The sequence below is a fragment of the Phyllostomus discolor genome, chromosome 7 (assembly GCF_004126475.2).
Source record: "Phyllostomus discolor isolate MPI-MPIP mPhyDis1 chromosome 7, mPhyDis1.pri.v3, whole genome shotgun sequence".
In the NCBI taxonomy this organism is placed as follows: Eukaryota; Metazoa; Chordata; class Mammalia; order Chiroptera; family Phyllostomidae; genus Phyllostomus; species Phyllostomus discolor.
Window position 1 is genome coordinate 41,731,954 of NC_040909.2, and position 25,115 is coordinate 41,757,068.

General features: G+C 43.0%; 2 protein-coding genes and 1 pseudogene across 2 annotated transcripts; 1 reads left to right on the forward strand and 2 right to left on the reverse strand.

The window, feature by feature from the left end:
• Nucleotides 1–1,031: 1,031 nt before the first annotated feature.
• Nucleotides 1,032–3,936, reverse strand: JAGN1 (jagunal homolog 1). Its single transcript, XM_028518159.2, has 2 exons — nucleotides 3,719–3,936; nucleotides 1,032–2,207 (listed from the first exon to the last, which is right to left on the reverse strand). Exons 1-2 carry the CDS (start codon nucleotides 3,805–3,807, stop codon nucleotides 1,745–1,747), a joined length of 552 nt encoding a protein of 183 aa, XP_028373960.1. The 5' UTR covers nucleotides 3,808–3,936; the 3' UTR covers nucleotides 1,032–1,744.
• Nucleotides 3,937–5,343: 1,407 nt separating this feature from the next.
• Nucleotides 5,344–6,416, reverse strand: LOC114502062 (annotated as a pseudogene).
• A 4,084-nt stretch (nucleotides 6,417–10,500) lies between these two features.
• CIDEC (cell death inducing DFFA like effector c) lies at nucleotides 10,501–24,262 on the forward strand. The gene is given in 7 exon segments (XM_028518326.2): nucleotides 10,501–10,562; nucleotides 11,886–11,962; nucleotides 12,850–12,877; nucleotides 12,879–13,004; nucleotides 19,016–19,174; nucleotides 19,260–19,447; nucleotides 23,679–24,262. Coding segments are annotated over 6 exon segments (723 nt in total). The 5' UTR covers nucleotides 10,501–10,562; nucleotides 11,886–11,903; the 3' UTR covers nucleotides 23,842–24,262.
• The last annotated feature ends 853 nt before the right edge of the window (nucleotides 24,263–25,115 follow it).

Genomic DNA, 25,115 nt, shown 5'->3' on the forward strand with positions numbered 1-25,115 from the left:
CACACATCTTTTAAGCAATATTTACCATGTGTTACCATTGGGTGTGAAAGGGCCTTTAGTTCGCAGATCTGTTTTTCACTTCTACTTTTTAAACTGATTTGAGAGAGAGGAAATGAGGGAGGAGGGAGAAACATTGATTTATTGTTCCACTTTACTTAGGCCTTCATTGGTTGATTCTTTTGTTCCCTGACCATGGAGCAAACCCACAACCTCTGCTTATGGGGACAACTCTAACCAACTGAGCTACCCAGCCAGAGCTCACTTCTATTTTTAACTTATCTGATCCACACCATTAAATATTGTTCATTAGTTGTTTCACAGTTGTATCATGTTTCACCTAGATTGCACATTCCCTGTATGCAGTGTTATTTCAAATTCTTCTGGATACCATAATACAGTACAGTAGTGTGGTTTCAGTTACCTATAGTCAACCAAAGTCTAGAAATATTAAATAGAAAATTCCAAATAACTCGTTTAAATTGCACACCATTTTGAGTAGCATAATGAAATCTCACACTGAGACCACATTCACACTTTATTACAGTGTAGTTATAATTATTCTATTTCCTTATTGTTGCTATCTTACTGTGTCTAATTTATAAACTTCATCACAGGTATGTATGTACAGGGAAAAACACAGTATATATGGTACGGCACTATCTGCGTTTCAGGCATCCATTGGGGATCTTAAAAGTACCCCTCACAGATAAGGCAAACTACTGTATCAGACAAGTAACTGATACTCTGTTAATACTGAATGATAAACATGAATATACAACCAAAAGAAGACTCCATCACTCAAACTGGATAAATGAAAATGGACCGTTTTATAGGTGGAGAGATTATAGGCCTATGATACTTCCTGCCTATCAGCTATAGGGTGGCAACTATGAGTTAAGTTCCTTACACAGTTCATGTCTTCATGGCCACTGCCGGCTTTCACAGGGAGCTTCCACCCATCTCGTGTTGAAAGGCACTCAAGCAATGAAACAGTCACACTGTTAAAATCCTAAACACAAGGCACAGGGTGAACAGGGCAGTTTTAACTTTATTGATATTCTTTTTAATTAAAATGCTTCACAACAGAGGCAGCCTGCAGGGAAAGCAGCCTCCTAAATGTTTCTTGCTCAATGACTCAGAGATTGAAGTAGAAGTTGGTTTATTCTCCATCTACTTCAATCTCGGTGGCTAAGAGGTAATGGATGGAAATGAAGAGAATGACTAAGAAGAGGTAAGGATGAGACTCAGTCTTTTTAAGACTTTATTTATTTATTTTAGAGAGGTGGGGAAGGGAGGGAGAAAGAGAGAGAGTGAAACATCAATGTGTGGTTGCCTCTAGCACACCCCATGCTGGGAATATGGCCTGCCACCCAGGCATGTGCCCTGACTGGGAATGAAACCGGTGATGTTTTGGTTCACAGGTCTGCGCTCAATCCACTGACCTACACCAGCCAGGGCTGAGACTCAGTCTTACAAGAAAAATCCTGAAGGGCTTCAACTTAAACTAGCTGAAGTTTGATTTACAGCTCTCTTTCGCCCAGTTCCAGCCAATCAGGAATAAGTTAAATGCAATTTTGTCACCTCAGCTGATGACAATAGTAGCAGCTTTCCAGAACTTGGGCCTAATTTGCACTAGTTGTCAACATCACAGCTGCTAAAATTACCAAAGATTTTAGAACAGCTCCTCTACCCTCTCAGTGGGAGGGCTAGGCTTCACCCCAGAGATCAGTCCATCAGGCAGGCTTCATTTACGCTTCTTCTCCTGTGTGCTGGTGAACCAAGAGTCTAGGAGCTTCTTGCTGTAGTATAACTGCCAGGCATGCACTTGAACTGCCAGCACCAAGACCAGGTACATGACGGACACCGCAGAAAAACCGAAGAGGAAGCGGTAGGCCTTGCCATGGCGATAGAGCTGCTGTGCAGCAGGGAACATCTCCATGCTGCCATAAATGAGGGGAGCGATGGAAAAGAGCCCCATGCTGATCATAGAGAGCACCAGGTAGCTAATGTTGTTGCGGGGGAAGGAGAGGAGGCCCAAGAGAGAGGGCACAATGCTCAGCAAATACGGGTACTCCCACTGATAAGGCATGGCCACCTGATCATGCGACAAGAGCCTCAGGTGTCCCACACTCATCTTGGCAACCAGCAGCAGCCAAAGGACCAGATGCACGTAGATCAGCTTCTTGATTTCATACTTGAGGGTCACACTGTGGGGCAGAGCAGAGGGAGAAGTACCTTTCACTCAACATTTTCTGACAAAATATACTGGACAATGGGATACAAATCTGAATACAGTTCCTGCCTAGATGCTTGCCACAAGGAACAGAGGAAGAAAAATAAATAGAAAATGAACTACAAGAGCTCTAGTAAATATATGTTGCACGATACACAGGATCACAGGAAGCAGTAATCAATTCTGCTTGGGATTGACATCCGCACAGGCTATTTAGAGGAGGGTGATATTTGAGCTAGGCTCTGAGGGGTGAATGGAGATGGGCATTCCAAACAGAAGTAATTGCATGCAGGCCAAAAGACATAGGCATTTGTGTTCCAGGAAAGCCAGTGGCTGGGTATGGTAGGAATACATTGTAGAGGGGAGGGGAGTAGCAGGATATGAAGTTGCAATGACTATGAAAAGTCAGTTTAAAGGTAGAAGAGTAACTCTGAGCTGTGTTCAGAAAAATGACTTTGCACCCTAATACAGTCTAGATGAAGGAGGTATTGCCAGTGAGAACACTAGCTCAGGCTGCTCTTACTTCTCCAGCTAGAGTAGACTGTTTCATCTACCAGAAATACATTACTTCTCATTCTTCTCTCAGGTCCTTAATGCATCCTCTTCATATATTGGAGGACTGTTTCTGCTCTGGGCAGGCATGAAAATATTTGCTTGGGTTGTGACGTGCCCTTGGCAGGGGCCCCAAGGATAAGAATGAAGTGGAGATCCAAAAAGTTTGTCATTCTTGAAAACTCTGGAGAGAAAGATGCAAAAAGCATTCTGGGAGAGTTAAATGGATTTAAGAAAAGAGAATCTTTTTTAATTTTAAAAATATTCATTATAGAAAGTGCGAAAAGGTGGGAAAGTCAGTCATCTCTAGACTTCAAGATTCATGACAACAAGGGCAGTTTGTTTTGTTAACCAGATTTTATAATTGAAGGTGTAACATGCATACAAAGACTAGGTCTGCTTTTGCTCACTGTGATATCCTCAGTGCCTCGCTCAAGATGCATGCTGGGTAGAAGCTCAGTAAATATTTGTTGAAAGGGGAATGTAGAAATATCTCTTGTGGGGGGTGTTTATAAAATTCATTTTAGGCAGGGAAAGGCTGGCCTTTACGGTCCGTTTCCCCAAAATAACAGCTGCCATGTATTGTGCAGATTGGTATTTTGTGTTGTGTCCTTTATACAAATTACTAGCTCACTAATTCACCTAGCCCTAAAAGGTCGATTATGTGTTTCCTTTTGCAGGTGAAGAAACTGAGGGTCGATTAGAAATTAGGTTCCCGAGGTTACACAGCGGGTCCAGCATCACCATGAGTGAAGCTCAGGCGAGTCCGCACCCCACCGGAGCGACTGGGCTTTCCAGGACTGGGGCCCGTCACGGGAGGAGGGGACTAGGCAGGTGAGCGGGGTCTGACTAGGGAGTAAAAGCCTGAGGCCGGGGACGTCGCTTCTTAGGCCCTGCCGCGGAAGCCTCAGTGCTCCTCGCCTCACTTCATACCTCATCTGGTAGTGCTTGGCGACACGCTCCCGGTGCTGGAAGTCGCTGCCGTCCGTGCCTGCAGCTCGCGGGCCCGCCCGAGACGCCATCGGCCCCGCTCAAAACCCCGGAGCCCCTCACGCCGACCCTCTACTGCCTGCAGGGTTGTTAGACCTGCTGCCTGCAGGGTTTGTTAGCTCAGTCTCAGACCCGGAACCCCAGCCGTCCCACGATTCTGTGAGTTGGAGATGGACTTCCGGCCCCTCTGTCTCAGGAGAGCCGACTCTATGGTCACTCTCATCCCGCCTACTCAGTCTCTCCCCGCCCACTCAGTCTCTCCCACCCCGCCCCGGCCGCGTCTTCCGGGCGCTGGGAACTGTCTCGCTACTCCCCTGCACCTGCACTGCCATCTTTTTTCCTTCTGCCTGGTATATTTTTCAAATAAGCCAAGGCCATGAAAGAATTAATTGCATAGAGGAAGAAAGTTGAATGGTGGTTGCCAGGGACTGGGGAAAGAGGGGGAACAAGGAGCTGTTTAAAGCGTACAGAAGTGAAAAGGAAGAGGAAAAAGTTCTGGAGATGAATGTGGTGATGGTTGCACAATAATGTAAAAGTACTTAATGTTACTGAACTGTATACTTAAAATGGTTGATTTTGTTAAGTACATTTTACCCCCATAAAAGATAAATTTAGGGTCTGGCACAAATGACACCCTTTTTTTATTACAAAATCATAAGCATGTAATTCTGTAACAACAATATCACACTCAAGTACACCATAAGACATTTTAGGTGAAATGTTTATTTTTTATTTTTTTACAAACTTTTCTATATCTTATTGATTTAGAGGCCAAACAAGGCAGCATTCAGTCAGTTAAGAAAGGCACCTCACAGAAAATACGTCACAGTGGTGTCAAGTGATCCCAGTCACAGGATTTGAAAACAGGAAGGGCAATCTTTGGATGATGTTGCTTAGGACACTTGCTCATTTATTTAAAGGGTCACTTCACACATCGTGGAGGAAAGAAGGCAGGAGTGTAGGACTGTGGCACACAATTGGTGGTCACTGAGTGCTCGCCCATGAGGTCAGGGACTGGTAAATCAGCAGTAAGTCAGGAAGGGAGTGAGACCAGCCTGTCCCACCCTCCCTATGACTCCTATAAACTTGATTTGCTCAGCCACTGCCCCCATGAGCACATCCTGTATCTCTTTCAAATGTGGAGATGATTTTTTGATCTCATGGTGCGGGGAACCAATGTTCATAGTCAAAGCCTCCCTGTCCCAAGCTAGAGGACGGACAGGACAACAGTTTGATTACTTTCATTCCTGGTTTGGCACCCCATGAGGTGCTGAGATAGAAGCTGAGGACTCAGGGCACTGGCTTTAAAAAATATTGTCACCAGTCCATCCCTAGCTGCTGTGGCTCAGTGGATTGGGTGCCTGCCTACCAACCAAAATGTTGTTATTTCCATTCCCAGTCAGGGCATATGCCTGGGTTGCAGGCCAGGCCCCCAGTTGGGGGTATGTGAGAGGCAACCACACATTGATGTTTCTCTCCGTCTCTTCGTCCCTTCCCTTCTCTCTAAAAATAAATAAATAAAATATTTTAAAAAAGAAATAAAATACTTGCAGGAACCATCAGATTTTGAAACATTAAATATTGAAATGAAATTATGAAAATAAAAAAGAAAATATTGTCACCAGTCTAGAGTAAATGAGAACTTGTTTTCTTAGAAATAGTGCTACACCTTCCTATTTCCGCTTACATTTTCCAGTCTTTAAACAAATTAATTGCTCATACTTTTTAAGACCCCTACTATATGTTAAAAAATCACTTCACTACAACACTGCCACTCTTCCAGTACTTTTCTTGAACCCCTCACCTCTGGAAACTCTTAACTCTCCATCCTTACCCTGACCACCTCTCCCCTCTTCCTAGCACCTAAGAGCAGGGGTCACACCTTGGTAATAAGCAGTGGTGCAGTCTTGCCTGGCCTTTTGTTACTAGGATGTGGTTTTGAAGAAGGCTGCTGGGATGCTCACAAACACAACATCAGGGGTCTGGGATGCGTTGATGACAGAGTGGATCCCTCGTGTCCTGTAGTACTCTACCAGCCCTGTAGTCAGAGTGTGGTAGGCCTCCAGGAGGATTTATGTCCTTCTCATTATCATCAGACTGGCAGACCAAGGGTTCCCCAGTGATGTCATCTTTCATGGGCTCCTTTTGGGGGGTTGAACTCCTTGTGGTAGGAACAGCCACTCAGGGAATCACAAGTCCCCTGACAAGTGGCTGATTTGTTCCTTCCCAAATCAGGCTTCTTGTGATTCTCCGGAGCAGCAGAGAGTCTGGGATGTAGAATTTAGTCACAGAACCAAGCTTCTCTTTCCTCTTCTCCATGAGTCATCAAGCATGACAGCCTGCCTCACAGTCTAAGGGAAGCCACTTAAAAGAAAAACATTTTTGCATGGCAGGGTGTCCAAATTCTTCTCAATGAGCTCTACTACCATTACACCACTCACCAGTGTCCCAACATCCACAGTTGCCTTCAGCTTTGTTCCCAGTGCTGAGCCAGAAGCCACTATGGCCCTCAGCATATCCCCAGCATCCAGATGGCAGACACAGACATTTTGGGCCAATTTGGGTGCCTGGGTACCCTTCCCAGCCACAGGCAGCCGCAGCAGCACGGTCTGGATGCTTTTAAGACTCTCTGGAGCTGGTTGGGTTGTGGGTACATTGGACTGATGGCTGCAGAGCCTCTTACTGCTAAGCCTCTTGCACACCTCTCCAGAATGTTTAAATTAAAACTATAAATTATTATACCTATGTTATTACCCTACCAACCACACTCAAGCAGGCATTACTTCTGCCAGACCCTCTACATGAAATAAGAAAATTATGCTATCTGAAAAAGTTAAGTCTTTTTATATGTTTAAGGGGTGTTTGTATTTCATTTACTTGAACTGTGTTCACATTCTTTGCCCATTTTTCTACTATATTGTTGGTCTTCTTAATTTATATATAGATAGGAGAAAGAGGGGAGGGGGGAGAGAGAGACAGACAGACAGACTGGCCTGTTGCCTATAATATTAGTTGTAACATATTATTCCTGTTTATTGTATGTCTTTGACTTTACTCATGGTATTACAAGTTTAACATGCAGAATATTTTTAAAACATAGTTGAACGTATACTTTTGTTTTGGCTTCTCAGTTTTGAGTCATAGATAGACCTTCTCAGCTCCAAAGTGTCTCAAATGATTTTATGCTCTTCAGAGTTTGAGAACCATGCTCAGCATCTGCCTTGCCCATTGGAATGAAAGGGATAAGAGTCCGATCATCTGTGTCCCCAGGAGCCCCCTATGCCTGGCACAGTGTAAAAGCTCAAGAAATGCTGTTGAATAAATAAATTCCAACTGAGCCCAAACCATCCTCTTCTAAGCGCAGTGAAGAATCTTCTGGTTCCTGGAGCCATTCTCCCATTTCTTCCACCCACTGCTACCCCCATCTTCCACCCCCACCCCTCTGGCAGATATTCTGTTGGGTTTGTGGTTATCTTTGTCTTTATTGTGTACAAGGTCCATGATGCACTGGGTGTTCGTCAGGGCCAGACTGCTTCTGAGTCATCCATTGGCCTATCATGAGACACTAAGCACACACTGAATGTTCAATAAATGTTTGAGGTGTGAATGTCCAAAAGAGGGGTGGCAACTCTTTTCCCCACCTTCCTCCCTGAAGCGTTTGTTTATACTTTTTGGTCGGTCTTAAAGGTTAGTGATTTGTGTCCCCATCTCCACACCCTGCTCATTCCCTTCTTAAATCCTTTGCATTGATGTTTCAGTGCAGGGGAAGGGGAGGTTGTTCTTCCCCAGGACTATAGAAGACTAACTTTCAGACCCAGGCAGAATGCTGTAGCCAGGGGTGTCAAACTCATTTTCACCAGGGGCCACAACAGCCTCAAGGTTGCCTTCAAAGAGCTGAATGTGATTTTAGGACTGTATAAATGTAACTACTCCTTAACTAGAGGCAAGGAGCTCGGCACTGCTGCCGGGTAGAAACAAGGTGCCGGGCCAGACAAAACAAGGTGGAGAAGGCCAGACCAGATCTGGCCGGTGGGCCTTGTGTTTGCCACGTGTGCTCTAGACTCAGTGTTTGTGCCTCTCCTCCCCTACTCCCCCCATGCTTATGTTGATACCTAGTGCCCAACGTGATGGAATTTGGAGGTGGGTTTTTGGGGAGTGGGATTAGTGTTCTTACAGAGTAGAGTCCCTTGTCCCTCCCCAAGGGAGGACACAGAGAAGATGGCTGTCTATAAAGTAGGGAGTGGGTCCTCACCAGACCCTGAATCTACCCGTGCCTTGATCTTGGATTTGCTAGGCTCCAGAATTATGAGAAATAAATTTCTGTTGTTTACAAACCATTAATCCATGGTATTCTTTTATAGCAGCCCCAAATGGACTAAGTCACTCCAGGGCTTCAAAGGACTGGCTTCTCACCAGTCAGGATTTAGCTGAAAGCTTACCTCCCCTCAGACTTTCCTAAACCCAAGGCCAGTCGAACTCTCCAGCCATTTGCTATCATATCTCCTTGTTTTGTTTCTTCCCACTACGTCATCATCTGCAATTATTTTGTTTATTTGCATGGTCAGAATTCTCCCCTCTTCCAGTAATATCAGTTCCTATCTGATTATTACCCATTTTTAGACAGAAGCGTGGGACAAGGCTGCCTTGTTTCCTGGTATATTCTCAGGCCCTAGGAAGGCTGGCACGTATGAATGATGGTTGCCTGGGATCTCCTCCAGGGAGGGATTTAGATCTAAATAATAATGGCAATGATCATAATTATAATAGCTATTATTGAGCCTGACAAATGGACTAAGCTCTACAGCAAGTACATTTCATGATTATCTCATTTAATATTCATGACAACCCAATGGGGTGGGAGTTATTTTTAATCCCCATTTGTCAATTCCATCTGAAGCTTAGAGGAATTCTGTCACACAGCTAGTCCTAGACTGATGATTTTCAAAATATTGTCCTAAATAGTCACAGCGTTAATGTTGCCTAGGAATTTGTTAGAAATACATTTTCTTATGCTCCAACCCAGACATATTGAGTCAGAAACTCTGGGGTGGAGCCCTGTAACCTGAATTTTAGTAAGCCTGCCTGCTGATTCTGATGCACTCACTGCTATGAAAAACCCTACCCTAAAAGAAAGATGAGCTTGGACTCTTTAAAAAAAAAACAAACTTCATTATTACCCTGGCCAGTGTGGCTCACTTGGTTGGGCATTATCCCCAAAGCAAAAGGTCGCCGGTTTGATTCCGGGTCAGGACATGGGTTGCAGGTTCAATCCCCTGATCGAGATGCATAGGAGATGTTTTTCGCTCACATTCATGTCTCTCTTCCTCTCTTTCTCCCTCCCTTCACCTCTTTCTAAAAATAAATAAATAAATCTTAAAAAACTGCATTGTTGAGATATAATTAAAATATCATACAATTTTCCCACTCAGTATAAAATTCAATGGGTTTTGGTATATTTATAGGGCTGTGCAACCATCACCCACATAAATTGTGGTTGGATTAATAGATTAGAAACATTTTGTTTCCCCTGAAAGAAACCCTGTACCCATTAACAGTCACTCCCCACTCCCCTCCCATTCCCCAGCCCCAGCCCTAAGCAACCACTAATGTATTTTCTGCCTTAACAGTTTTGCATATCCTGGACATTTCATACAAGTGAAATCATAAAAGTATATGTGTGATCTGTTGTGACTGGCTTCCTTCCCTTTACATATATTTCCAAAGTTCATCATGTAGTGGCATCTATCCTTTTTACTGATGAATAATATTCTATTTATGGATATATTCCATTTTTTATCCATTCACCAACTGATGAATATTTGAATTGTTTTCTAACTTTGGCTATTATGGATAAGCTAATAAACACTCATGTATAAGTTTTGTATAGACATACATTTTTATGTCTCTTGGAGATTGTATATGTGTATCTAGGTGTAGATACCTATATATCTGTCTTTCTACCTAACTATCAATCTACCTAGGAGTATAATTGCTGGGTCATAGATCTTACCCTCTGAACCACTACACATCTCAACTAGTATTAGCATCTGCTATTATTTTTTAAAATATTTTATTTATCTATTTTTAGACAGAAGGGAAAGAAGGAGGAAGAGAGGGAGAGAAACATCAATGTGTGGTTGCCTCTCACGTCCCTCAACAGGGACCTGGCCTGCAATCCAGGCATGTGCCCTGACTGGGAATGAAACCGACAACCCTTTGGTTCCCAGGCTGGCGCTCAGTCCACTAAGCCACACCATCCAGAACAGCCTCTCCTATTCTTAAATAATTATATTGTTAATAACACCAATATTCTCTTCTATCTGTTAAGTGTCTTTGTTGCAAAGCCCTTTACTTTTATTATCACAAATCCTCACCTCAATCCTTTGACACAGGAATCATTATTCCCTGCTGTACAGGGGGAGAAACCGGAGGTTGCAAACATAAGGCAACTTGTTTGTCTACACTCAAGAAGTTACCACAGGTGGAGCTGGAGCCACAACCTGCAAGGGCTTGTTTTCTGTGCCCTCTGTGCCTGATACCAAGTCCCAGGCTAGACTCGGTCCCAAAGCTGTCGTAACATGCCTCCTCCCTGCCTTTCGGGCCTTTTCTGGAAGTTAGGCTGCCCTGAAATCCCAAGGGTGAAAACTGTGCACTCGCTCCCCATGCTCTTTTCCCCAGCTGGCGCTGGAGGCCAGGGGAGGGGCTTCCGTGAGCTGGAAATAAATCGGAGGAGGGCAGTTCTGAGCAGGGTGGCATAGTAAGGAGGTTAGGAGACTGTGAGGGGGAGGTAAGGAGTTTTTTGTTTGGGGGCGTTTTGTTTTTTTCGGCTCTTGGAGAACAGGTGAGGTGGGGTTTGGCAGAATTTTGCTGTGGATAGGAAGTGGGAGTGAGGAGTGAGGCCGAAACAAGCAGATGTGGGTAGTGTAAAGTGGGGGAGAGGGCTTTCACAGGCCAGGCAGGCCTGAGGAGCCTCCTTCCCCAGGTTGTTGGAAGAGTGATTTTACCTGAGTGGGAAGGAGGCTTTTCTTCCATGACCACTGCTTGAGGCCCTTGGTCTGTGCGAAGAAGCCCTCTCTGTGCTGGGACCTAGGATTAGGGCAAACATCTCAGGGCCAGGCACCCAGGGACTAGGGGCAAAGGCAGAAACAGACACTTGGCTAGGAAGTAGGAAAGGCAGGATGAAGGGGACATTCTGTGAGCCATGTAAGCAGGCTTTCCAAGGAGTGGGAAGCGACACAACTGGGGCTTCAAAGCCACAAAGAGTTAGCCTTGGGCCAGAGGAAGGCATTGTAGGTGGGGGGAGCTGCCCGTGCAAAGACCTGGAGTGTGTAGTAAGATCTGGAGCAGAGAGGTTTAGGAGATAAAGTGGTGGCAGGTGAGCCCAAGGCTGTCAGCTAGAGCTGTGCTGCCTAATATGGTTGCCAGAACCATAGGACACAGTGACTATTTAAATTTAAATTAGTTAGCATTAAATAAAATTAAAAATCTAGCTCTTTGGGTGTACTAGCAACATTTCAACTTCTCAATTGCCACATGGTAGCTCCAGAAATAGACTAGATATTGAAGGGCTCCTTCACTGCAGGAACTTTCTTTAATCAGCGGGAAGCCTCAGGAGAGTTAGGGTTGCTCAAGGACCCACAGGAGAGAGCAGGCTTAGACTGGGCTGCCTGGCAGGTTAGGGCCTGACCTGTGAGGTCTCTGGACTACAGGTGAGGGAACATCCCCATCCATGTGAGGTGGTGTGACTCATGTCCTGCCAGCATAAAGTGACTCTGCCCCCATGAAGGAACTAACTAGGTTGGACCTCGTTAGCCCTGACTTAGGAGCAGTGTGATCAGAGTCAGAGTCAGAGAAACATGGAGTGAGTGGTGCTGGGGAGGGTGGCGCAGCTGCTGAGTGGGGCTGGGTGGGGCACTGAGGGGGTCTCCAGCGTGGTCACACTTCGAGTGCATGGCATTGGACAGGAGAGGGGCTGGGGAAGGTGTCTGTGAGCTGAGAGGGGAGACCAGAGTGGAGGCCTGCTGGATTGAGTGGGGTTGTGCTGTGTCAATGATGAGAGAGGAAACTCTCCCAGCCCACCGCAATGAGCTTGTTTCTGCTTTTTTCCCAGGTCCACACGGTCCAACTGATGAAGATGGAATATGCCATGAAGTCCCTCAGCCTTCTCCACCCCAAGTCCCTGTCCAGGTGAGGAGAGCCAAGGGTGGAAGGGAAGGGGAGCTACCTGTTTGCTGTAGGGCAGAGCTTCGAAAATTTCAGTGGCACACAATTCACTAGGGTATCTTGATTAAAATGCAGATTCTGATTCAGGAGGTCTGGAGTGAACCCAAGATTTTGTCCTTCTGACAAGCCCTTCAGGTGGTGTTAATCCTGGTACACAGCCACCCAGCCACCACCACACTGTGCTTGGAGCTTTCGTTTTTGATCTCATTTAAAGAGTTCACCATGACTTTGGGAGGTAGAGATTATTATACCAAATTAATAGATGGGGAAACTGAAGCACAGAGTGGCTGCTCTCAATCACTTAGCACATGTGTAGCAGGGCCAGGATCCACTTTGGCCTGCCTGATTCTGAAACCCAGGTTCCCTCCACTCCTTTCATTCTACATTGTGTATGTCAGAGCTCAAAAATACCTTACACTGACGTCAGCTTCGCCACTTCATCTCACTTTACAGGTGAGAAGAGTGAGGCCTAGAGAGGAAAGTGGGAAAGGGGGAGTGTGGGGTGGATCTTCTGTCACCTTGTGCCTCCTCACGGCCTGAGAACTGGCAGAGTCAGTATCACTTGGGAACTTACTAGACATAGAAAATCTCAAAACCCTTCCTCGACCTACTGAATCAGAATTTGCTTTTCACCAAGATCTCCAGAGGACTTATATGCCCATTAAAGTCTGAGGTGCACTGATATAGCTGCCTTTGAGTAAGACTATCCACAGCAAGCGTGGTAGGTAGTTGTGGGGAGTAATATAGTAGCTCAGGCTAGAGGGATTGGGAAGTGAGTTATCCTGCTATGGGATGGGGTGAGAGCTGGGACGCAGCAGACAGTTTATTCTGATGCCCAAAACCACCCCCAGGTATGTGGCAGTGAGCACCTCAGCAGTGGACCCAGCAGCTGCTGTCGTTGCCCAGCCAGGAGGTCCTCAGAGCCCGGCCCTGCAGAGTGAGCACCAAGGACCGGAGTGTGCGGAAGGGCCTCATGGCGCACAGTCTGGAGGACCTCCTCCACAAGGTGAGGGGTGGGCCTGACCTCTGCACAGCTGAACCACTGAGACCTTGGCTCAGAGTTGGCCCTACCAGCTGCCTCTGTCCTCCAGGTCACAAGCTGGGATTTCAGCAAGAATGGAGTTCATCATGGCTTACATAGTGAAAAATTTTCTTTCTGATGCCAGCTCAAATGAGTTGGTAGTGCCTGCCCAGAGTACTTTTCAATTGATTAGTGATTTGTCTGTTGATAGGGGAAAGCAATACATTGTCTTCCTATACCAGCAATCAGTGGTCTTTTCAGAGCATATTTTCTTTCTTTTTTATTGATTTGAGAGAGAGAACAGGGGGGTGGGGAGAAAGAGAAGTACCAATTTTTTGTTCCACTTATTTATGCATTCATTGGTTGATTCTTGTATGTGCCCTGACCTGAGATCAAACCCACAACCTTGGTGTATGGGGACGATGCCCACCCCGCTGAGGTACCCAGCCAGGGCCCAGAGCATGTTTTCTCTTTGGAAGGATCCTTAGGTTGCTTTTCCCAGTGTTTTTAAACTGTAGAAGTGCCTGGAAGTTGGGGAAATGGGCAAGATTTTAGACATTTCCTTCCTCATCTCCTCCCTTTAGCCAGGGAAGTTCTCCTCAGTCTGCCTCCTGTATTGGCCTTCTGTGTAAGGCTTTTAGGGACTGTGGAAGACTTTCTTCAAACTATTAATCAGGTAAGCTTCCAGAGGAGGAGAACAGGATATACAACTATTGTGGATGGTAGTGACACCCTTCCCCATATCCAGGCTCCCTCTCCACTTGGTTGGAATACTTTCTCCCACTGCCCCGACTATAGCATCAGCTAGTCTGGCTCTATATTAGGCATGTGCTTCACTGCTCCACTAGTTTATCATTGCCATATGGTGGGACCCTGATCATCTAGAAGTCCAGGTCCTGACACAGATCAAATGTTTGAATTAGGCTTCCATTTACTAGATGGTCGAGCATATAGAAATCATAGCTGACTAACCCTCTATTATAGATTTTCCTCTTCTATTTCTCCTAATTAGGTCCATTCTTCCTGGCAGTAAATTTCTCCTCCCTTTTTTTGAGGTTTCTGGTTGCACCACACTACATTTCTTGTGCCTTGAATCAAAAGTGCTCTTTCACACTTGAGTCTAGACTCTGAGGTTAGGGGACCACCTTATGCATTAAAATGGCCTTGTTAACACATGGCTTCCCCACACTTCTCCCCTGGAGACTGATTAGGTCATGAGTGAGGCTCAGGGATTGTCATTTTGAGCAAGTTCTTTGGGAGATTCTTAGTCACTGAGTTTGGGAATTCCTAGTCAGAGCCCTAACTCCAGAGGATGCCGGGAGGAACAGCAGTGAGGGTTCAACTTCCTAGGATGGACCACAGGTCAGAAGTGAATCTTACCGACAGAGCAGGGGGACATCTGTTTATCTAGACTACCTTTCCAAATTTGGCAACAGCAAGAAAAGAGCAGAGAAAGTGAGGAGAGAAGGTAAGGAGATATGGTTGGCAGAGAACAGTGTATGAGGTCCCTTATTGGCTATGGGAGAGAACAATTGGGTTTCATGTTAAAAACAGTATGCTACTGGAGGATTTTTTTAAAAAACATTTTTATGATGCCTGTTTTTTTTAAGATTTTATTTATAGAGAGGGAAGGGAGGGAGACAAGAGAGAGAGAGAAACATCAATGTGCGGTTGCTGGGGGTCATGGCCTGCAACCCAGGCATGTACCCTGACTGGGAATCAAACCTGCAACACTTTGGTTCACAGCCCGCGTTCAATCCACTGAGCTACACCAGGCAGGTGGAGGATTTTCTTTAAAAAAAAAAACTAACCAATTTTGAAATAATCTCAAAATAACAAATGTTGCACGAACAATACAAGACTTCCTGTATCACTTGTGAGTAGCCAACCTGATGCCTATCATTCTTGGATATTTCAATGTGTGTTTTCTCCAAACAAGGGTAGTCTTCTATGTAACCACAATACAACTATCAAATCAGGGACACTACAATATTGCATGACTTCGACTGTTTGATCGTGAAACTCCATTCAAGTGTTTTCAACTGTCCCAATGATATGCATTGTTCCAAAAGGACCCAGGTCAGGATCTAGTGTGCTATTTAATTACACATCTCTTTAGTCTCCTTCAGTCTGGACCAGTCCCTCAATTTCCTCGACTTTCATGGCCTTGACTATTTTGAATATTATAAACCAGTTGTTTTATTTATTCTCCTTCAGTTTAGAATTGTCTAATTGTATACAGTTTTGAATAATCACATTACTGTTTAACTTTGAATAAAAAGGTACAGTCAGGTTTCTCTATGTAAAGTTATTAGTTTTCCCTTTGTGTTGATTATTTTCTAGGGAGGTATTTTGTACTCAGTAAAATCTCATTCTGCATCTAAATTTCAATTTATTCATTTACTCATATCAAAAAGGGCTCAAGCCCTGGTTGGTGTGGCTCAGTGAATTGAGTGCTGGCTTGCGAACCAAAGGGTTGCTGGTTCAATCCCCAGTCAGGGAACATGCCTGGGTTGTGGGCCAGGTCAGGTCTCCCCATTGAGGGATGCATGAGAAGCAACCACACATTGATGTTTCTCTCCCTCTCTTTCTCCCTCCCTTCCCCTCTGTCACAAATAAATAATTAATTAATTAATTAAATCTTTATTAAAAACAAAAACAGAAAAAGACTCAGAATTCCCTATTTAAATGAAATATAAGGATGGTAACAATTATTTTTATTGCTCATTGTCCCATTCTTGGCCAGTAGGACTCCCTTCAGCCTTATTTCTGTGTTGTGCTTTCTGGCTTTCTGGCTTTCTGGCCCAACAAGGTATTATAGGCTCATCTTGTACTTTCTCTGCCCTGGCCCTTGAGTTCAGCTTTTTTTCCCTAAAGAGATCTGCTTCATTTTAGTGAAGAATATATTGTATTCAGAAACCAAGATGTGGGAGCTAAGTGTGTTCACTGCTATTGATTGTTGCTGATCGCAGGCCTTTATTAAAGGATTATGAGCAGAAAAATACGTTTTCTAGTGAATCCAAGTAAGAAACGTAAGGTGAGAATTCTACTATTCAAGATAAGTAATGGTATAACTGTGAATGTCCTAAATAGTCTATCCGTACAACAACTTACTTAAAAATTGGGTTATGTAGCATGGAGCCTGACTTTTCATCCTATGACATGCCATGGGTCTCTTTCCATTACTATTAGTATAGTAATACTAATTAAAGTGGAAATTTTACTAAAATTTAGTAAATGCACATTATGGATTTTGTATTCTGCCCTATGACTTATATGTTGCATTTCTTTTTTTTTTTTAATCATTGTTCAAGTACAGTTTTCTCCCCCCTACTCCCATTCCAGCCCACCCACCCAACCCTCCCCCCCATTACCCCCCACCCCTAGTTTTTGTCCATGTGTCCTCCAAATTTGTTCCTGTAAACCCTACCCATTCCCCCCTGAAATTCCCTCTGATATGTTGCATTTCTTATAATCATGATCTCGAGGTAGTTACAATTATTCCCATTTTCTAGGGGCAGAGGCCAAGTATATTCACTTGTAGTTTATTTGCAAGTATATTCAGAAGTAGTTTAAACCCAAACTATTATCTCATACACTTTTGCATGTAGTCATTGTGAGAGTTCTTACATTACTTGCCTCAACTTTTTGGATGATGAAACTAGTTTAGAGAAATGATGTGACTTGATTAAGTTCAGAACAATGAAGTAAGGAGGCTAAACTTCAAACCTTGGTCTGTTTAGAGTTGCTCTCTCCAATGCAGTAGCTACTACTTACATGTGGCTACTGAACTCTTGAAATTTATCTAATTGGAACTGAGATGTGCTTAAGTATAAAGTACATACAGGATTTTGAGGACTTACAAATGTAAAATCTTATAAAATTTTACCTTAATTATATGTATAGTTTAGATTGAATTAAATATTACAAGTAATTTTGCCTGTTTTTATTTTAATTTGACTATTAGAAAATTTTAAATTACATATGTGTGATTAAAAAAACATTGGTAAAAAACTGACAGCTAACATTATACTTAATGGTAGAATTCCGAAAGCTTTCCCTCTAAGATCAGGAATAAGATAAGGATGTCTGCTCTTGCCACTTCTACTTAACAATGTTCTGGAGGTTCTAACCAGGATAATTTGGCAAGATTTTAAAGTAAAATGCATCCTAATTGGAAAACAAGAAGTGAAACTATCTCTATTTGCAGATGACATGATCTTGTATATTGAACCCTGAGGAATATACACACACATACACACAAAATTAGAGCTAATAAATTAGTTCAATAAGGTTGTAAGAGATAAGGCCACTATAAAAATCAATTGTAATTTCATACACCGGAAATAAACAATATGAAAATGAAATTAAGAAAACAATTCAATTTCTAATAGTATCAATGAGAATAAAATATTTAAGAATAAAATAAATAAAAGGTATAAGACTTACAGATTGAATATTAATATTGTTGGAATAAATTAAATTAAAGAACTAAAGAGGACCTAAATAGTGAAAAGAAAAATGTGCTCAGGCATTGGAAGATATAACATTGTTAAGATGGCAATATTCCCCAACCTGGTTGCAGACTCTGTGGATATTGACAAACTGATTCTAAAATTTACATGGAACTGCAGTGCACTCAGAATAGCCAAAACAATCCTGAAAAAATAGGAAGTTGGGGGACTCATATGGCCTGATTGCAAAACTTACTATAAAGGTACAGCCAGTAATCAAGACTCTGTGGTACAGACTTAATGATAGACACACTCTATTAGTTTGCTAGGGCTGCTCCAACAAACTACTACAGACTGGTACTTAAATAACAGAAATTTATTTTCTCTCAAATCTGGAAGCTATGATGCCAAGACTATTCAATGGAGAAAGAATACTCTTTTCAACAAATGGTGGTGTGACAATGGGATATCCACATGCAAAAGAATAAAGTTGGATCCCTACCTCATACTATGTACAAAATTAAGTCACAATAGATTAAAAAACTAAATGTAGAGCTAAAACTATAAAACCCTTGGAAGAAAACATAGGTATAAGTCTTCATGATCTTGGTTTCTTAGATCCAGCACCAAAGCACAAGCAATCAAAAGGAAAGAATGGAAGAAAATATTTGCAAATTGCATATTTTATAAGGGTCTAGTGTCAAGAATATATAAAAAACTCTTATAACTTAACAATAAAAAGACAACCCAGTTAAAAATGTGCAAAGGTTTGAGTGGATGTTTCTGTAAAGAATATACACATGGCTAACAACACAGAAAATACATTCAACATCTTTGTCATTAGGGAAATGCAAATCAAAATCACTTCATATCTACTAGACTGGCTAAAATAAAAAAGGCAGACAATAACAAGTGTTGCTGAGATTATGGAGAAATTGGAATCCTAATACATTTCCGGTGGGAATATAAATACAGCTACTTTTGAAAAACAGTTTGGTAGTTCTTAGAAAAGTTAAAAATGGGGTTAATTATGACTCAGCAGTGTCATTCCTAGGCATATACCCAGAAAATAAGTAACATATGTTCACTCAAGAATTGTACATGAATGTTCAAAATAGAATTATTCGTGATACTCAAAAAATGGAAACAACCAATGCCTGTCAATTGATGAATCAGTGCTTGCTCGTGTGGCTCAGTGGATTGAGCACCAGCCTGCAAACTGAATGTCACTGGTTTGGTTCCCAGTCAGGGTCCATGCCTGGATGAGGGGCGAGGGCCAGGGTGTGTGAGAGGCAACCAATTGATGTATCTTTACCCATTGGTGTTTCTCTCCCTCTCTTTCTCCCTCCCTTCTCTCTCTAAAAGTAAATAAACAAAAAATTTTAAAAATTGTTGAATCAGTTAAAAATGTGATATATACAGCCCTGGCCATGTGACTCAGTTGATTGAAGCATTGTCCTGTGCACTAGCTCTGTAGCTGCATTGTCCTGTGCACCAGCTCTGTAGCTGGATGGAAGAAGCATCACTAACCTTACTCTGCAGGTCCGGGACACCCTGATGCTGGAGGATAAGCCCTTCTTCCTGGTGCTGGAGGAAGATGGCACAGCTGTAGAGACAGAAGAGTACTTTCAGACCCTGGCAGATGACACAGTGTTCATGGTCCTCCTGAAAGGGCAGAAATGGCAGCCCCCATCAGAGCAGGTGAGGTGCCACCTGTGGAGGGAGAACATTAGGAGTCTGGAGGAAGTCCTTGAAGGATGCCAACCACATGCTTGTCTTGATGCAGGGTTCTCGGTACCAACTCTCTCCTTCCCGTAAGCCTGCCAAGAAGATTGATGTGGCCCGTGTAACTTTCGACCTGTACAAGGTGAACCCACAGGATCTCATTGGCTGCCTGAATGTAAAGGCGACTCTCTATGGCACATACTCTCTTTCCTACAATCTGAACTGCTACGGGGCCAAGCGCATCATGAAGTAAGTGAATTGGGATTAGCTGGGGGCAGGGTGAGTATGCAGCAGTGGAAGAGCCACTGGGTGCTCTCATGGATCTCAGCCTTTTAGGGCCTGGAACTGGTATTGATGTTGACAAAGTAAGACAGTTAGCGTTTGTCCAGAACTTATGACTTAACTATTGCTTTAGATTTCACTAGTGTATGCTAAAGGGGCACACACACTCCTCTAGGCAGAGCCAGGATATATTTACTTTTTCTAATATTTTTCCACTAGAATAATTGTTTTCCTTTGAAATAGTAAGTTTTCCTAAATAGTCTTCTAATCAACTATTAAAAATGAACACATGTCACAGATTTTATTGAGGCCCTGGCTGGGTAGCTCAGTTGATTAGAGTGTCATCCCAATATGCCAAGGTTGTGAGTTTGATCCCCTGTCAGGGTACATACAAGAAGCAATCCATGAATGCATAGAAAAGTAGAAAAACAAATCAATGTTTATCTATCTATCTATCTATCTATCCACCTTCCCCTCCCTCCTTCCTTCGTTCCATTCTTCTCTCTAAAAAAAATCAATTAAAATTTTATAAAAAGGTTTTATTTAACTCATTAATTAATGAGAGAACCAGCAAGAAGTTTAGTCAGTTCAAAGGAGAATTCAGAACCCCACTGATACACAGGTCCACCAATAAAGCTGAAATAAATTTATAGATACAAATTAGAATACAATTATTTATAATTAGATACAATTATTTCACCCCTCCTACCCCCATTATAAAAAATTCCATGGGGGTAGGAGGGGTGAAAAATTGTCTCTCCATAGGGCAGAATTAATTTGCACATCTATGGACAGACAATAGCTATTCGCATTGTTTAATGACCTTTTAAAAACTTTTTACTCTACTTTTTTTTAATTTTACTTATTTATTTTTAGAGAGGGAAGGGAGGGAGATAGAGAGAGAGAAACATCAATGTGCAGTTGCTGGGGGTCACGGCCTGCAACCCAGGTATGTACCCTGACTGGGAATCGAACCTGCGACACTTTGGTTCGCAGCCTGCACTCAATCCACTGAGCTACTCCAGCCAGGGCTTTTTTACTTTACTTTTGAAAGACCTAATCAAATACCAGAGGAGCATGAGAATATGTTAAATCATAAGATAAGGGCCTTGGCTAAGATGGAGTGCCGGGCTGTGAACCTAAAGATCACCGGTTCGGTCCCCAGTCAGGGCACATGCCTGGGTGGTAGGCCAGGTCCCCAGCTGGGGGTGTACCAGAGACAACAGATCTTTGTATCTCTCACACATTGGATGTTTTTCTCCCTCTCTTTCTCCGTCCCACCCCCCCTCTAAAAATAAATAAATAAAAATCTTTAAAAAAACCATGAGAGGAGAAATGTTATGATAGTGTTTCCCAAACACAGCTGCCCCAGGGGTGCTCCATAGCATCTTTACCTCATTAGATGATGTGCCACAGAGGCAGAAGCCATCCAATCAGTCCAAAGTCACAAAGCTAAGGAGTAGCAGAGCATGACATCCTGCCTGTTTCTTCTGACACATTCCACTCTTCTCCAATTGCTTCATTTAGTTTTTACTGAGTACTCATTGAGTTCCCTGCCCTATTGTGTAAGCTAAAGAACAAAATGTCAGAACAAGCTCCATGAGGGCAAGCATTTGTGTTGCTTCCAGTACCTTGATGAATGCTGGCAGATAGCAGTAATTCAAAAACTATAGAATGAATGAAGACACATATGACCCTTGTTCTCAGGGAACTTCTGAGAAGTTCTGCCAAAACACATGTAGCTGGTGCACATCAGACCGTCTTGGCTTTCTGACTTTATCCTCTACACACCCAGTCTGCAGATGAGGAGCCTGAGGCTGCATGGTTCTGCCTGCCAGAGATGACACTATGGCTAGAAGTTCCTTTTTCCTCCTATAGTGCATCATGCCCTGTCTTGTTCTGGGATTGCTGTCAGTAGTTGCAGATTTCAAGGTCTAGAGCAAGAAGTTTTAGTCCATTTAGGGAAAGTAGAATTCTCAGTCCTGAACTCAGGAGACATCTTGGTATCCAAAAAAAAAAATGTAATCTGTACTCAGTGTAGTGACATGGTATTGTTAGCTAGTTTTGGGGGGTTTTCAATTGTGCTAGAATAAACATCCTATAAAATTTACCATTTTAACTACTTTTAGGTGTACAATTCAGTGACATTCACAGTGTTGTGCAACCATCAGCACTATCCATTTCCAGAACATTTTCATCATCCCAAACTGAAACTCTGTACCCATTAAACATTAGCTGCCCACCCCTTCCCCTTCGTGCCTGGAAACCTCTGTTCTACTTTCTATCTCTGTTCATTTGCCTATTCTACGGCCCTCATGCAAGTGGAATCATACAAGACTTGTCTCTCTGTGTCTGGCTTCTTTCATGTAGCATAATGTTTTCAAGTCTCTTCCTTGTTGTAACACGTGTCAGAATTTCATTCCTATTTATGGCTGGACAACTGGTTTTAAGCCTCAGTTCTGTAATTTGAGAAATGGGCTTATATCTCAGATATAACCTTTATATTTTTTAAGTATTTTTATGTGTAGATGTTTAGGGTTCTAATTGTCTTTCCGCCCCCCTCCACCTCAACCATCATTTATTGAATGAAGGTTATAATAGACAAGTTCATATCAGCCAGGAAGTATTTCCTTTTCCTTTTCCCCTCCACTGCGCCTCTCTCGGACCCCCCCTAGTGGCTCTCACCTCCTGCTTTAAACGATTTGCTCAGACTTGGTTCCAGTAGTCCCGCATTCAACCAGCTACTTTTTATTTTAACTATATTTTTTTTGATTAGCTATTACAGTTGTCCCATTTCTCCCCCTTTTATCCCCTCCAGCCTGCACACCCTTCCCACCCTCATTCCCTCCCTTTAGTCATGTCGTGGGTCATGCATATAAGTTCTTTGGCTTCTACATTTCCTATCTATTCTTAACCTCCCCTATGTATTTTCTCCTCCATTTCTGCTACTATTCTCTGTATCTTCTCTTCCGCTCTCCCCTTCCCACTCCCCCACTGATAACCCTCCATGTGATCTCAGTTTCTGTGATTCTGTTCCTCTTCTAGTTGTTGCTTAGTTTGTTTTGGGGTGTTTTTTTTAGGTTTTGTTTAGGTTTTTTTGGGGGGGGTGTTTTTTTGGTTTTTTTCAGTTGTTAGCTGTGAGTTTGTTGTCATTTTACTGTTCATACTTGACTCTTTTTTCTTAGATAAGTCCCTTTAAAATTTCATATAATAAGGGCTAGTGATGATGAACTCCTTTAACTTGACCTTATCTGGGAAACACTTTATCTGCCCTATTATAAATGATAGCTTTTCTGTATAGAGTAATCTTGGATGTAGGTCCTTGCCTTTCATGAGTTTTAATACTTCTTTCCAGTGCCTTCTTGCCTGCAAGGTTTCTTTTGAGAAATCAGCTGATAGTCTAATGAGCACTACTTTGTAGATAACTGTCTCTTTTCTTGCTGCTTTTCAGATTCTCTCCTTATCTATAATCTTGGCTAGTGTAATTATGATGCCTTTGTGTGTTCCTCCTTAGGTCCTACTTCTTTGTGACTCTTTGAGCTTCTTGGACTTCCTGGAAGCCTATTTCCTTTGCTAGATTGGGGTTCTCCTTCATTATTTATTCAAATAAGTTTTCAATTTTCTGCTCTTCCTCTTCTTCTTCTGGCACCCCTATGATTCAGATGTTGGACATTTAAAGATGTGCTGGAGGTTCCTAAGCCCCTCCTCATGTTTTTGAATTCTTGTTTCTGCATTCTGTTCTGTCAACCAGCTCCTCTTGACCCCACATTTCCCTTACTCTTCTACACATCAGGCCACATGTTAAGAGATTTATGTTATTTCAACCTCCTAACCCTGTGTAGGATCAAAATGGTATTTTCATGTGCAGCACTGTGAAAATTAGCTTGACTACAGATGACTTGGAAAGGCCTCAGAGTCTAGAACAGATATTGTGAAAGAGTTACAATTTTCATGTTATGTAGATCAATATGGCTGGTCAAAGTAGTATCACAAAAATAAAAGGCCTTGTTAAATGAGATTAAATTTTGGACATCTCAATTAAGGTACCATTGAAGGCAATACCTGTAGACCCTTTCCCACTTGCTGGGGGAAGGGAGCATCTGTTTCTGTTTGCACATGACTCATGGGGGAGGAGCATTTTGGAGATGTAGGCAGTTTCCTTTGTGTTTTGACTCTACTATCTTCTCATTCCACCCAGGGAAGCTCTTCGCTGGGCCCTCCTCAGCATGCAGGCCACAGGCCACGTACTGCTCGGCACTTCCTGTTATATGCAGCAGCTTCTGGATGCCACAGAGGGAGAGCAGCCTCCCAAGGGCAAGGCTCCATCCCTTATCCCAACCTGTCTGAAGATGCTACAATGAAGACCCAACTCTTGGAGGCCTTCTCTTGGCAAGGACTAGACCAGAGGCCCCATGCTGAGCTGGTAGCACCCACAAGCCTGGCAGTTAGAGAGCTTCTTACCTCCCTACAACTCCCTCATTCCCACAGAACTATGAATGTGGAAGCAAGGGTAAGGGTTGGAAACCTGGCATGGGCTGTCCAAAGGAGAACTGAGGGGATTTGGCCTGGCCCAGCTCCTTCCTGTCCAAGGTAGCTTAGCTGACCAAGACTGGTCACCAACATACTGGGCATGAAGCCTGCCCCTCAGCTACCTGCCTTCACATGCTGTACTTTCATCACATTCCCTACTTCTTGGCCACCATCCCTAGTACACCAGAGTGAATTGTCAGGCCCACTAGCGTATGATATTAGAGAGTTCACAATAAATGATTTACACTGATACATCTTTGCCTGTGTTCTTTGGGGATGAGGGCAGGTTTCTATCTGTAAGATCAGAAAAGCCTAAGGGGAAAAAGGAGTCTATTGTCAAATCATTCTCCAAAATGTGGAGTTACAAGAAATAGCACTTTTTCTGCCAAGAAAAAAAATTGCAGTTGATTCTGGAACCAATATCTGATTAACCAGAAACTTGAGCAAACCATATAATCCATACTCCAAATAACAATTTACAAAATAAATTTGCCTATCAAAAGGGTTTTGATTGGCAGGGTGAGATTAAGACAGTCTTCTAATTTCTCATTGTTGCACTTTATTACAACCTTGTAAGTGTTTAGGTGGTAAAGCACGTACCAAGCTATAACATAGCTCTCCATCAATGCCTTCCCTAGCTTGCTAAATAGTTCAGAACTTTCATCCTCAGGATTTCAAATGAATTGTTAGGTAGCCACAAAGGATATTAATTTCTTATGAGCGTAAGCTGGCATTTTTCAGTACAGGGCAACTCAAACAAAACAAGCAAGAAAGGCTAGGTTTGCTGGTGACTGTGCTTTAGTCCAACTCTCATTTAAAAATGTATCATTTCTAACCCTTACTTAAAGTCTATTTGGGCTTATTAAGAAAAAGATAGCCCTGGCTAGTATGGCTCAGTGGGATGGGTGTCACACTGAAAACTGAAAGGTTGCTAGTTTGATTCCCAGTCAGGGTACATGCCTGGTTTGCAGGCCAGGTCCCTGGTTGCGGGTGTGTGACAGGGAATGATCAGATTTTCTCTGGCATAGTGATGTCTCCCTCCTTTTCTCTTTTCCCTCCCTTCCCCTCTCTAAAAATAAATAAATAAAATCTTTTTTTAAAAAAA